We start from the raw sequence: 15,319 nt of genomic DNA on the forward strand, positions 1-15,319 counted from the left end.
ACGCTATAATTACAATCACCTAATAGCACTGAGGGACAGTTGGTTTCTGCAATGTCCTCGGCAGCAAACAACACCAGGCAAGGTGCGCCGCTATGCTTTGTTAGGTTGGCTTCATGGCAAGACAGCAATGTGGAACAGAAAATTAGTAGAGTGCATTGAAAAGTACCCTCAAGTGCACCTAGTGTTCTCATCATCGTTCACAGCTCTATAGCACTGCCAGTAGGTGCCTAAGGCCGTGCAGCTAACTCTTTGCACTCTAAGTCATTGAAGAGCACCGTTAAGAGAACCACCACTTGGAAGGGTGTGGTGCGCAGTTCGATATATCTAACGACCGACAAAATTGAAGCTCAATATACCGCATCACTTTCCTGCACTTTTACACAGGATTTTCAAGGGGGTAATATCTGTGTTAGATATTCATTGACTCATTCATTCATGGATGTTTTATTTTCCACAAAGAAGTGGAAGGAGGTTGAGAGAAAAGCCATGCATCTACGGCTTGAGAAATCCTCTGCCCCCTTAAGGCTTACACAGCAGGGGAGTAAGACAGACAAAAAAAGGAACAAAAAAGAGAAAAGTGACAAGCATTTAAATCTAAAAGAAAAAAGGCAATATAATGCGCATCAGACACAACACTCAGCAATAATAGCAAGATCAATAAAATGGTCTTGAAGCCTATGTAAATTATTTTTTAAGATTTTGCATGAATAAAACAAAAGATGACATACTATAGAACTTGTTTTTGAAATTAAGCATGAAGAAAACTGTTGATGCATATTCACAGCGAAATATTGGTACATAGATGAAAGGGGCATACTGAATATTCTAATGCCTTCCTTTTCTAGAGCATAATCGTGGAAGAGTATTAAGGAAAATTTGTTGTCCATAGGTTGTGCGGCATTTGGAGACTTTCCATCATTCTGGAATTCGAGTGCTGTAAATAGGATTGTTAGGGCATAATTCTGTAATTTCATTGAAATTCAAACTCTGTCTCTGGATACTTAAACAGTGCTACCGACATAATTTGTACTCGTAGAAGTTGTTTAAGAATGTTTATAATTCAAAATATCCGGGTTTGATATATACGGGCTGGACTGTTGATAAAATAAGAATAACAATAATAAGGCAATATCGTTACAGTTAACTGAGGGAGATGCACATGCACCTAATTTAACATTGGCAGCATCTTTTGGTGGTCTCGTAATAACTTTTTTATTATTATTATTATTATATTTGCTGATCTTCAAGCTGCCCACAAAGCTTATTTGTTCTGATGTTTTTTAGTGCCAGTGCCAGTATATCATATCAGTCGAGCCTTTCCTTTAAAAAATGCTATTTTGGATTTCATTCACAATCTGTATATAGGTTGAGAAAGCTGCATTCGGTGAGCCATAGCCTTCAGTGTGTTTCCTGTTCTAATTTTTGCACTCTTCCTGTTGCACAGAAAATAAAAAGATGTCTGTTCTTTAAAAAACATACATATTGAACATTTAAAAAACGTGTCTTGCCATACAGATATAGATCACTTATAGTCACTTTCTCTTTTTCAGAGAAGGACCGATGAGAAAACATATGAAAGCATTGAATTCAAGGTTTGTATTGATTCTTTCATTTCATACTTCCACATTTGTGAACATTGTGGTCCTCAGTAAAACTCATGAATATTGGGAAAGGTTCAAGAAGAGTGCTGAGTCGGGCCGATTGGTCCATCTTGATGGAAATGGCAGAACAGCAGGAACCCACGAAACACAAGAAGGGCTATGCAGCATGTAACAAACATCTACAAAAGTGCACTGTAATGTCTAGAAGAAATCTATTTTCTAATGTTCTGCAGACAATGAGGCAAAAAGAGGTGTTATATGCCTGCTAATGCTCCACCAAAGAAGATCTAGAAAACTTCTTTGTAAGAACTCATTAAGAACATATTTAGGCATTTTTATATTTTGGAAATGGCTGCTTATATATGAAGTCTATAGACTCAAGATCAGTATGCTATATATTTAAAACCCTCTAAAATCGACCAGTTGGATTTCATTAGGTTTAGTGCTCATGCTTTTTTTTTAGAGCTGCAGATTTTGTTTGCTCAGATATGTGCAGTATAGCTTGACCCGCAAAGGGCAAACGGTACTCTACTACGTACAATATGTCCGACGCGCACTTCATATTGCTCTTATTACTGTTATTGTATATTAACTTCAAAGAAAGAGCTATTTTCAATGTGGAAGACTGGGCGAGTTGGTAGGTAGTCATTCTAGAAAAACAGCGCACACAGGACAGGGACCAAGGGAAGAACCGACGACACGAGCTTCAATATTCGTTGCATGGACATTCCTGCTGCCCTAATGGCTGTGCACAATTATCATTTCATTTCATTTTAATACCTTAAAGACCCACTGGGGGTATTACATAAGGGGTGGGTACATACAGTCAAATGAACAAGTGTTATGTTGAAAAATGGTTGGTAACAGCTTCGGCGAATGTGGATGGGCATGAGATGGTAGCGATGTCATTGGAGAGGTCGTTCCAGTCTACAGAAACATGGTGAAAAAAAGAAGCGGCACAGGTAACAGTACGGGCACGGGGGCGAAACACTTGGAAAGGATGACGAATGTGGTGGGATATGCCGGCTGGCGGGGCAATGTAGGGAGCGCAGCGCAGCGAACTATGGAAAAATTTATGGTATAGGCAGAGGCTAGAAATACGACGACGAAGTGAAAGGGGCGCTAAACTGGATTCCGCTTTTAAAGATGTTACACTGATATCGTACGAATAGGAGGAATGAATGAATCTGGCTGCTCTCTTTTGAAGTGACTCGAGCGCATTGATAAGGTAAACTTGATGAGGGTTCCAAACTGGCGATGCGTAATCTAACTTTGACCTGACAAGAGTTTTATATGCTAGTAATTTTACCTGTTGTGGGGCGTGGCGAAGATGACGTCGTAAGAATCCGAGAGTTTTATTAGCCGAGGAAATGACGTTAGTAACGTGTGTAGCCCATGATAAGTTGTTACACAGTGTGACGCCTAGGTATTTGTATGATGAAACGGACTGCAGGTGAACGTTAGCGACTACATATGGGAAATCAAGCGGGTTACGGCGGCGGTGGAAGGACAAACGTTTACATTTATGAGGGTTCAGTTCCATTAGCCAACGGTCGCACCATTCCTGTATGCGGTTTAGGTCATCTTGAAGGTATGTTGGGTCGGAGGCGTTAGTAACTGTGCGATAAACGACGCAGTCGTCCGCAAACATGCGAATATTAGAGCACACATTGGTCGGTAAGTCATTAATATAAATTAGGAATAGAAGCGGGCCTAGTACAGAACCTTGAGGGACGCCTGATGTTACTGGTAGCGGATTGGAATTTTGATTGTTAACAACGACAAACTGTGAGCGATTAGTCAGGAATTCTTCTATCCATTTTACTATGTCGGGGGGCAAGTTCAAATGGGAAAGTTTTAGGATTAAGCGTTTATGAGGTACCTTGTCAAATGCTTTTGCAAAATCCAGGAAAATGGCGTCGGTCTGTAGGTTAGAATCGAGATTAGCATGTAAATCATGAATGAATAGGGCTAGCTGCGTTTCACAAGAAAAACCTTTCCGAAAACCGTGTTGAGACGAATGGAAAAAATTGTTCGAGTCGAGGAAGTTTATAATATGAGTATAGATGACGTGTTCCATTAGTTTGCAGGGCACACTAGTAAGGGAAATGGGTCGGTAATTTAACGGCGAATCTTTGTTACCTGATTTGTAGACTGGAACGACCTTTCCAGTTTTCCAATCGTCCGGTAGTTGTCCTGTTGAGAGTGACTGGGTAAAAAGTAAGCATAAGAACTCGGCACAAATATCATTAGTGTTCTTTAGAAGTTTCGAGTTGATATTGTCTACACCAGATGAAGATGAGATTTCCATGTTTCTAATTAAGGACGCAATACCCAGTGAGGAAAATGCGACTACCGGCATAGCATGCTCAAAGAGTAAATTAGATGTATGATGTTGCGTATCGGTTTCATTAGTAAAGACAGATGAGAACGCTGCGTTGAATAAAGTAGCGCACTCAGAGTCGGTCATAGCCATGCCTGATTCGTCTTTGAGGGTAATCGTGTGTTCATGATGAGGGTTAACGGCTTGCCAGAACTTCCTGGGGTTATCACTGAGCATATTAGGAAGGTCTTGATGAAAAAAGTTGTGCTTGGCGTTATGGATAGCAGATTGATATGATTTTTCCGCAGCGCGGTACTTCGCCCATGCGCTTTGCGCTCCATGGGCTCTTGCTGAGCGGAACAGGCGTTTCTTTTTATTTTCCAACCTTTTAAGACTTTTCGTAAACCATGGTTTGTGTGGATTAGCGTGGAAAGTTATTTGGGGAATGAGTTCATTGACTAGGGCATCAAGTTTATTCTTAAATGCTAGCCAGTTCTCATGAATACTTCGTGAATGAAAACTTGAGGAAAAACTTACGAAAAACGTTGTCAGTTCGGCATTCATTATATCATAATTACCTTTGTTGTAAAGGCGGATTGTTTTATTGTATTTTGGGCGCCTAATTGCTTTAAGGTCGATGTTGACATGCATAGTTTTGTGATCACTAATCTCAAGGAGGTACGTAATGGGCTGAACGCTATCTGGGCAATTAGTAATAGGTCTAAAATGTTCGCACAGTTTTGTGTTACGCGCGTAGGTTTGGATATTACTTGAGTAAGGTTAAAATTGTAGCAGAAATCTAGAAATTCCCTTGCTTCGCCATTATTAGTTGTCGGTGCGGGCTGGTGCTGCCAATCAATATTAGGAAGATGTGTCAAAGAGGAAGATGTGTGCGTTAGGGTGCTTCGTGATAAGTTTACTTACGGAATTATTAAGCTGACAGGAAAAATCACGAGAGTTATGTGGAGCCCTATAACAGACACCGAGTAAAATCGTGTGTGGTACAGCGTGGCAGTGGAGCCATAAGATTTTTAGGTCGGACGAGTCGTCAATTATCGACATTGATAACTGCTGGCTCACCGCTATCAGTACTCCCCCTCCTCGTGAGTCCTGGCGGTCTTTCCGAAAGACTTGGCAAGTCAGTTAGTACTTCGCTATCTGCGATGGCACTGTTCAACCAGGTTTCGGTTAGTATCAGTAGATTGCTGCTAGATGACAAGACAATATTGGAAATAAGTTCGCGCTTGGAAAGGAAACTACGTATGTTGGTGAACACAGCGGACAGGGGAATATTTTTGGGGCGGGTTTTTATTTGTTTGTGAAGAGATGATTGCTAATCTGATTGTGGTGTAGCAATTGTTATTTCTTTCACAGTTTGCGAGATCTCATCAAAAATGTAGCGCCTGGGACCGATATGCAAAGTTTTGTAGCGTAGGGCAAATTTGTCGGAATTAGCTTTAGCAAAGGTGACTAGCTGCTTGCGGACGCTACGAACTCTGTGGGAGAAGTCTTCGCCAACACTGAATTTCGTTCCTTTAAATTTGCGGCCGTTAGAGAGTATTGTGTCTTTTGTTTTGTACTAAATAAATTTGACTATTATTGGTCGAGAGCGTTTGGGTTCATGGCGGCCGAGTCGGTGGGCACGTTCTACTTCCTCAGGATGAATGGTTAAGCTCAAGTGTTGAGCGCAGTGACGAATGACCTCTCCCTCAGAGTCCGCAAACGTTTCGGAGGGGTTAGAATCCGGAATTCCATAAAATATGAGGTTGTTACGGCGAGATCTATTTTCACTATCGTCAATGCGGGCCTCAAGGGTTTCAATCTGACGAGATAGCCGAGTATTTTCAGATTTTATAATTTCTAACTCAGATTTTATGGCTGTCATGGCTTCCAAATGTGTCTCAAGATCGGTCATGCGCTTACTTAAACCAGCTATAGCACCGTCAGTGGATATAAGCTGGTTTTTGAGACCTTGCACTTCGGAGATTAGTTGAGTTTGACCGGCGGATAACTTTTTTAGTTCTGCGAATACAGCCTCGAGATTGTTAGGTCCTGGGTTAGTTTCAATATCGCCTGCCATGATCAGCAAGCAGCGAACAACATGAGCGCATTCAAGCACAAGAAAAATGCAGCATTGCGGGCTCGGCAGCTGCACTAGGAAATAATTGCTACTTCTAAGTTACAGTCGAAACCCGCGATAGCGAAATCTCGAGAATACGAAATTCTCGCCGCAACGAAATATTTCCGAGATCCCGGCAAATGCCCATAGGGGCCAATGTATTTCGTATCTCTCGGTAACGAAACATTTTTGTACCGCAATCCCACGATAACGAAATTTGCTGCAGCGTCGGTCCGCATACTGTCTCCCATATTATGAATAACAGCGTCAAAAAAGCACTCAAATTGAGCAAACTGCAATAGCGCGCTTGCGTGGCTACAGCGAGAGCATTGGCGCCTGGCAACCTTGCAGCCGGAACAACTTTAAAAACTTTAGCCACCTTGAGCCGGTGCTAGCCACCATACCGGCGCAGCGCGTGTCCTCTGCGATCGGTTCCGCGTGGTTGTTTATCTCGGAGGCTATGTTCAGGGAAGGCAGCCTCGCAGCGACACCATCAGGGGGCGACACTAGATCATCAGCGCTGCACTTTTAGGCCTGCGAGCGGTGCACATGTGTTCGTTGTGTGTGGTGGCGGTGTGTATGAGCAGCAGTCCGCATGTTTGCGTTTGAGATGTCTCCGCCAGCCAAAAAACGTGTGCGAAACTGACAACACCGAGGACCAAGGTCCACAACATGGAGAGACGGTAAACCCGAACCCGAGGAATGTGTTGGACGCCTTTGACACGATCCGGTCGTTCTTAGGCGCACACGACGACGACGTGGCAATGGATCACTTCTTGCAGTGTGAGAATAGAACCATGAAGTTGCTGCAAGGCAAGGCTCGGCAAACTAAGCTGACTGACTTTTGGCAATAAATTTTCTTTTTGCGGGCTGTTTTCTATCTTTTCTGTCTCATTTTCGCAGCAACGAAATTCTCGCGAAAGCGAATTTTTTTGCTGTCCCCGGCGATTTCGTTATTGCGGGTTTCGACTGTAATTGGCACTGAGTCATGTACATGACTAGCTCAGTCGTCACTGATCACCAAAATAAAAGATGCATAAAAAATCATATGATTGGGCTTAGGTTTATTGCGGCATTAGTTCACATCTACCGACTGTTTGTGTCAAGTACTTGGACATACAGTACATGCAAAGATACGTTCGGAACAAATTGCTGTTAAAAACCTCACTAAAACGTTCCCAAGTATACTTCTCGTTACAGAAATTTTTAAAACGTCGCATGGAAATTGTACATTTAGAGAAGTTTTTAAAATGTTGGTGAATCAACCTCTTTTGTCAATATGTTTTTAAAACGTTTGTGAATAAACCTTATTTGAAAGTATGTTATTAAAACGTTTGTGCATAAACCTCCATTGCTGAGATGTCTTTTAAGCGTTTCGATCTAGAGTTAGACGTTGCTAGATGTTTGGAGTTGTTTGAAGACGTCTTATAGAAGTTATGTGTTTCGTGGGAATAGACAGGAACAGGAGAGAGGAAGGCAGACACTTGCACTGACTGGCAACCAACTTATTTTATTGTGACTGGCAAGGCAGCAGTATAAAAAAACATGGCGAGCAAAAACGCGAGGAAACAGTTATCATTTGGGAAGTATCAGCAATGGGTATCATCTGTGACGCTACATGCTACTTTCCAAATGTTGATTTTCAGATTGTTGATACTTCCCGATTGATGATAGCTCCTGATCCATGATACTTCCCAATTTATGATTGTTCCTTTGTGTTTGCTAACCATGTTTTCTTTATACTGCTGTCTTCCTTGTTGCAATGAATCATTTGGTTGCTGATCAGCACAAGTGTCTGTCTTATTCTCTCCCATCTCATCTGCTAGGGCTGATCTGTTGTTTCCATAATTGGAACAGATGTCTGACTGAAACACTGAAGGTGCTGACTAGGCAGGTTGGTGCTAAACTGAGTAAGCGCTGTGGTCTTACAGACAAGTTTACCCGCTGTTAAGCTTGACACACACATGCACACACTCACACACACTCTCGTCAAGAATTTGGTGTCTTCACAAAAAATCGCCCACTTATGTTGAAAGGTGCTGCGCATTTGGCAGGGCATTAGATGTGTGGTGTAGAGTTTCTTCGTTCATATTAAGCGCTCTTAATAATGTACCACTTCAGGCTCATGGCTCATTAGTAATACGTTGTTCAGTAGGAACTGCTCAACAGACTAATACTATGGTAAGACTAAGAAAAATAATTGAAAAAAAAGCTGTCCTGGCCCGTGTGCAGGTGATGCAAGAAGGTATCATTTGGCAATGAGTCAGGAGAGAAAGGTTTCAACAAATGATATGTGAGCAAGTTCGATCTTGTAGCCAAGGAGCGAGCAATTGTGGCACAGATATTTTAGGCCTGAAGTTGCGACTTTGCAAACTTTTTCTCTTTCCATTTGTGCAGCCTAAGCGTTAGTCTTTTGGCAGACCAACAAAGAAATATTAAAGTTCTTGTGACAAAATCAGCACTTTGTGCATAATATACGTTATCAAAGACCACTGAGCAAGAAGAGGTGAGATTCAGGCTTTAGTGAGCTTTATGCTTTTTTCAGTGATTTTACAAAGATTTAGTGATTTGTTCATTGTTGTTACTGAAAACAATAATAAGGGGCAGGCTAGAACAACAGATGCATCAAATGCATAGCACAGCTTTATACTAATAGCATAGTGCTGCCTTACAGCCATAATCTTATGCCAGACAAGCATTACTGGCACTTTTATAGTCTCTAATTGCATTGAAGTGATCAGCATTGATTGTGCTGCCAAGCTATCTCTCAGAGCTCAAGAAGATGTTTGCTCATTTGAAGAACCAAGCATAATTGATGAACACCTAACTGCTTAGATAAGTGACACATTCATTTGGTTCAAATATCTAAGAAGGACCAATTGGCATAGCTTGATTCCATATGTGTTCACAGCTCAATGTTTTATGAGGCAGTCGAAAAAACGTCTGGAGAAACTGGGGAATTTAAAACTGCTAGTTTGGTCACAGCATTTTTGAAGTCTTCTTTGCTTCACTGTTCTTTTCCTTGCAACAGGCATCGTTCAGTGCACAAGGGGTTCTCCAGACTATCAAAAGCTTCTCTGGAGGTCAGAAGACGGTGGTGGCATTGTGCTTCATCTTGGCCCTGCAGAAATGTGATCCTGCTCCTTTCTACATTTTTGACGAGGTGGACGCTTGCTTAGATGCGGAGCATCGGCAGTGCCTCGCTGGTAGGTCCTTTCTAAATTTCTGGAGAGCAGAGTTTGTTGTGGTTTGTTCATTCATAGTTTCTCGAGGGGACAAACCAAGCTGCAGTACTGATGGGAAGTACAATGACTACAGCAGCACTGACTGACAAGGAACAGTTGGTTTCTAGTGGGGGCAAATATATAGAAAGGGAAGGGGGGGCCCGGGAGGGGGCTGCAAGTCACCCCCTCCCTTCAAAGCAAGAAATTTGATGTAGGAAAACTACGGTGAACCCCATATTTCACCAAGAGTCCCAAGAAATATCAAATGAAACCCGACCCACAGCTGTCTTTTTGAAGAGTGACTCATAAATCCACCCATTCCTAGTCAGCAATCTTTGTCATTCCTGTATGGCCCACCAGTGATGTTTTTGTGGGTTCAGGATGTCCATGCTTCTCTTTTGGTGTTCCCAGTGACTTTGCTGGCTTGTACCAATTGATTCTAATCTGTAATGGCATTCTTAGTGTTTTGTGTCATATAATTCTAGAACATGTCTCTGATGGCAAGTGCACCTACTGCTGCATTCTATGCACATTTTATTCAAAGCATCTGAGCTATTCACTGCTAAATGCTTGAAGGATGATGCTATAATGCACATATTTGAACACTTTCTACTGCAGGTATATAGCATGCTAAATGTTTTTGAAGCAGCATACAGAGCTATCTGCAGTCATAGTGCCAAGGTTAGAGAAGCACATACACTGCTGTTGCTCTAATACTGGGTGCTGCACAGCAATTGATTATGCTGCTTTGGTTGGAAACATCTGGTCTAAGTTATTGCTTGTTAAGCGTGACTGGATTTGAAAGCTAAAAATAACAATAAAGCCGGTTATGTCATACATGAACAGCAGCTGAGCCTAGTTTTGCCATTGCAAAACTGCACTGGGAATTGACTGTTTGGCTACATAAATTAATTTGCCAGGAAAGAGAGCACTTCCCACCCGAGATGAAGTGAAGAACTGTGTTTGTTGTTACATCGCGATGCTTAGTCATGTGCAAAGCATGTGAGTTCAGTTCTGTGGCGCATAGTGAAGGTCAATGGAGTGGATCATTTGTTTGGCATGCCTGAGCTTCCCAGCTGCCTTGCATAGCTGCATTAGGTTGGTACCATAAATATTGCTGCTGTTGTGAAAATTTGTGCCTGAAATGCTAGAATCATGGGACTGAGGCAAAATTAAGATGTCATTTCATTTCTCTGTGCTTTAAAACTATATTACTCTGCATGATTTCTGTCATTGTGCAATGAGTGCGCAGGATAAAAAAAGTTAGAAAAGCATATATAATTGCGTCTATCTTCGACTCTTCTAAAATAAGCATTAGGGAGCAGGTGAATCTTGTTTGCTCTAAATGGGCTTATTTTTTTATTCCCTAATGCACTGTGTAATGTACTGTAATATAATGATTTTTGGTGATGATGATAATGAGCTTTTATGGCACAAGGGCATCTTTGGACAAAAAATGCCATACACAACGTAATAGTTTTCACTGTACTATAGTTGCAGTATGAATTGTCTGCAAATTTACTGCACCACATTGACTTGTTGCAGTTGACTTGCAAGATGTTGGGTGAATTGTCTCATCCTGATCTTTGAAATGGTCTGAAAGACAAAATCGTATCCGCTTGACCTTAAGCAGAAGCAGAACCTCTGAAAACTTCCTGTTTCACCTTTCCACTCATTAACCAGTGACTTTCTCTCCTTGAGCAGACGTGCTGGAAGAATTGAGTTCCAAGAGCCAATTTATCTGCACAACATTTCGTCCAGAGTTGACATCTAAAGGCAAGGTTTTCAAGGTGACACAACATCAAGGAGTAAGAAATCATTTTTCCTGCATACCTTGCATGCCTCTGGAGTTGGCATGATGTTGCCTGCACATATTGTAATATGTTCTACTACATTCACCGACATTTTGGAATCACGGTAGACTCTAACACAGACTTGGAGGGACCATGCCGTTTTGTTCATCTTATCAAAAGTTCGTTTTATCAAGTATATATAAGCATGCTAGGTGTGTCAAAATATTTATTACATGAGAGGAGTGAATGAAATTACCTTGCAGTGATAATATAATTGCAAAGAGAACACTATGTATGAAATGAGCTGAAGAGTGAGGGTACGAAAAAGCTCACGTCATCCTACTCGAAAACAGCATTGTGCAGTAATGTCTTTTTTTTTCGCCATTTCTTTTCCTTCAGCAGTCACTACTATTTGTTTTTTTTCTGCTTTTTGGTTTCTCAATGGCTTGAAGTGCACTGAAGGTGCCCAGCTAGCTACTCATGATGTACGGACTTTCCAAAAGCACATGGCCTATCTTGTCCCACTCCTTTGAATGTGCTGCAGTTATCAAGTATACTAGCAGGTGCTAGTATACTTGCTAGTGCTAATATACTAGCCGGTACCTGTTGGCAACGGGTACTTGATGCATCTGCCTCTGCATCTTGAAAACCCTTGCTGTAATGCCACACCAGTTTAAAATTTGTCTTCCGTCTAATTGTGTAAGTGCCAAGCCGACTTAATTGTAGCTGTACTGTGTGCTTGCTTTTTCGTCCACTGGAGGCAACGCGCGGCATGCAGGTCGATCCGATGGAGTTTTAGGTGTGCCTTCTCTGCCCGCACCCGAAAGAATGTTTCTCCGCGCACCTTGCTTTCAGGCGTGGGGAAGCTACCTTGAGGGGGTGACCGAAAGATGCGGGGAAGCTTTCTTCCATGGAACGCATTTTCTGGCGAGGAAGCATTCTGTTTTTTTTTTTTTTTCTGTAGCTTGCCTTGAGAGTACCTCTTGGAGGCTCCATGATTACCATTACACAGAGTCACCATGGGTCAGGTCACTGCTAAAGTTCACCTTAACCGATGGCCACGCAAAAGAATTCCTCTTTAGCAGATTTTTAATGCGGCAGCATTAGAAGCCTCATCAGGAAAAAAATGCGACTTCGGTCACATAATTCCCAGGACCGTAAGCGACAACTATATGTTTCAATGTATCTCCACTGCATCTGTGTCACCGCCTCTATACACCTTCGGGGAAACACGTAACCACCAGCTTGATGACCAAAGAGATTTCTGGTTGTGTGCAGACAGATTTGTGGAGGTCCGCAAGCACAACCATGAAAGATTGACACAGAACTCAACATAAAGGCACCAACAGCTTCTAATGTTATCACATTGCCAACACAATGTAATTAGGTCTCTGTGAACTTTTTTTTACATTGAGTCTGTGGGAAACCAACCAAACGTTCTCATATTGTTCGTCCTATATGAGAATATATGTTAGCCAAGTTTGTTGTAGTGGGAGTCAACTAGTGTGTGTGTGAAAGTTGTCTGGAGTTGGGTAACATATTTCTTGATGCTCAGACAAACATATTCTGACATTGTGCAAAGACTCACCAGTGTGGCAGGGATGCTTGGCCATTCACACGGGGTGTGATTGCAAACAGGAGTTGTACACTCCCAAAAGAATACATACGTAGTTGTGGTTTCTATACCTTTATTATGCAGTCAGCTTTCAGAGTGAATGCATTTTAGAGTCAGTAACCCGTGACTGTCACTCGTGGAGCATCCCAATAGTGGTCCGCACATGTGTGAGTAACTGGTTACCACCAAGAGCAGAGTAGGTACAGTTGTAGAAAATGCTCCCCTCCCCATGTGGGATGAGATTAGGAGGAGGCGTAAAACCTCACGGATCACATGGCCTGTGAGGCAAGTTATTATGTGGTCATAAAAATGGTTTTGGAAGGTAGTGCTGTGATATGACACAAGTTTTTAAATGCCAACTATAATTTTTGTTGTGACACATAGTTGGGCAAGAAAGCCACATCATTTCTTTTGGCCACGAGAAGGAGGAGTCGATACTTTTTTTTCTTACAAAAGTGACATTGTTGAAATTCTGGCTTGTTTGTCCATACTTCAAAGCAATAGCGCAACAGGATAAGGGACCAAGAATCAGTAGACACACAGAGTGCTACCAAGAATGAGCAGACACACAAAGCACTTTGTGTGTCTACTCGTTCTTGGTCCCTTGTCCTGTTGTGCTATTGCTCCAAAAAGTGACATACCTCAAGTTCGGTGCCATAAAATAAGACAATGTATGCATTGCTGTGAGCAAGCTACATTAATATATTTTTATGCTTGCGTTGCTTGGAGCACACTGGAACTGTTGCAGTGAGCTGTGTGATGTTAATGTAGGGCTGTGACGATCCTGATTTCAGGTGAGCAGCATTGCAGAAATAACACAGCGCGAAGCCCTGCAGCTCCTCCAGGCAAGGGGAGATTACTGAAGACCACACTGGAGTCACAGATACTGTCATATTGTTCATCTAATGCCTCATTCTTGTTTGTTTCCGTCTTGTATTCTTATATCTTGTGATCCTTTATTTCTTGTCTAGACAAAAGCTTTTTGCTTTGCTTACTTGCTTTCTTATGTGTGCGTGTATGACAAGTGCCTGTGTTACAGCCGCTATGTTGGGTATGTGTATATATACTAACATCCATTCTGTGATAACTGATGCTCTGCCCTTTATATTTACTGGTGTTAGAAGCTGCAGCAGCTGCACCAGCACCATGTTTGTCCACTTAATTTATTTGCTGTAAAAAAATATTTCTGTGCTGTTGATGTTTTAGCCAACAATTCAGCTTCTACTGAACAACAGTTGTTAATGTTTGTTAATGTTGATATGATTTCGGGCATTTTTTGCTTTCATGGCATTCATGCCAACAAGGAGGCTCTGTGTTTTAAGCAGTACTCTGGTATTCTAGTCGTTATGTCTTCAAACAGGACATCTCTATGAATATTGATATGTTCGGCAGCTTTTACATCATGTTTTATAGCACTTTTTTTCTAGAGGTGTTATTTATTCAAAAGGCTTGTGTGTATTAATAGCCTTGAATCTTTAGCATGGCACCACGTTAGAGGTAAAAGAAAGCATAACGGGCATAAATGAATGCACACCCATACAAAACATTAAAAGTGTGGTTGCTCAAGGAACAATGAAAAAGCAATAGTTATTGTGCCAAGCACTGAAAAGCATAAAAGACACAAGTCATGTTTTGAACATTTCAAACAGAACAAAAAGGAACATGTGATGTTCTTTACATTTTGAGGAGCTCTTTGATGGCATGTATTACAGTGGTATTCTTACTTCTCGTTTTAGGTTCTTTCTTTTGCAGCACTTTAATGCTTTTTCATGGCAAGCACTTATATAGGTGCCTGCATGTAACGTTTTTATTTGACAGGCTTTTGCTTTCAAGTGACATGCACCTATGTGGTGTTCATATACATGCCCCTGTGTCATTATTGCTTGACAAGCATCTGTTGCCTTTTAGTGACATGCACCAGTGTGGTGTTCATATGGCTGCTTTTACATGAAGTTTTTACTTTCAAGTATTCTATTCCTTTTGAATGAAATGCACGGTGTTCATATGTCTGCACTTGTGATATGTAGTTTTTCAAGTTAGCTTTTTCTTTTACAAGATTTTAGTGCTTGTAAGTGACCTGCACTGATATGGTATTCACACACCAGCCCTTTTGTTAGGTTTTACTTTTGTAAGATGTTACTGATTTTCACTGACATGCACTGATGTAGTTTTCCTGTACCTGCCCTTATGTCAAGTTTTTATGTTCACAGCATTTTACAGTACTCTATGTGGAATAACTTTTGATTCTTGTTGTTTTTACTGTTGACTAATAAAGAAGCTGTGCATGGCAGAATTTCACTTTGCAATTTTTTTTTTCTGGTATGTAGCCCTTCTTACTCTGCTTGCTGCTGCAAAGGTACTATTACTGATGTTGACCTCTAGCTGCTGTTCATTTTGGTTGAAATGCTAGTTGTAATGCCTGTGGTCACACTTTACAAAGTGCTCTCTATACGTCAAACAATACATGTCAAACTTTGAGCTAGCTCCTGCCTACCATAGGGCTTCATGCCGACACTGGTAAACGCAGCCTGTATGAATGCCAATGTGTCACGAATCGACAATTTACTTTGCTATGCCAAACATAACATTGAAGACTTCCACACAGTCTCTTCAGTTGAAATTTTAAATGTTATCAAGGACACGT

At 41.5% G+C, this 15,319-nt stretch overlaps 1 protein-coding gene across 1 annotated transcript in view; it reads left to right on the forward strand.

Annotated features, from left to right (window-relative positions):
• Positions 1-14,960, forward strand: part of LOC144118946 (structural maintenance of chromosomes protein 3-like) — an 82,633-nt gene extending 67,673 nt beyond the window's left edge. The window contains exons 28-31 of the mRNA XM_077651737.1: positions 1,551-1,592; positions 9,075-9,249; positions 10,972-11,075; positions 13,470-14,960. Of these exons, the coding sequence (XP_077507863.1) occupies positions 1,551-1,592; positions 9,075-9,249; positions 10,972-11,075; positions 13,470-13,538 (390 nt within the window). The 3' untranslated portion in view covers positions 13,539-14,960. The remainder of the gene's footprint in view (positions 1-1,550; positions 1,593-9,074; positions 9,250-10,971; positions 11,076-13,469) is intronic.
• Positions 14,961-15,319: the final 359 nt, after the last annotated feature.

Source organism: Amblyomma americanum, chromosome 1, assembly GCF_052857255.1.
Source record: "Amblyomma americanum isolate KBUSLIRL-KWMA chromosome 1, ASM5285725v1, whole genome shotgun sequence".
In the NCBI taxonomy this organism is placed as follows: Eukaryota; Metazoa; Arthropoda; class Arachnida; order Ixodida; family Ixodidae; genus Amblyomma; species Amblyomma americanum.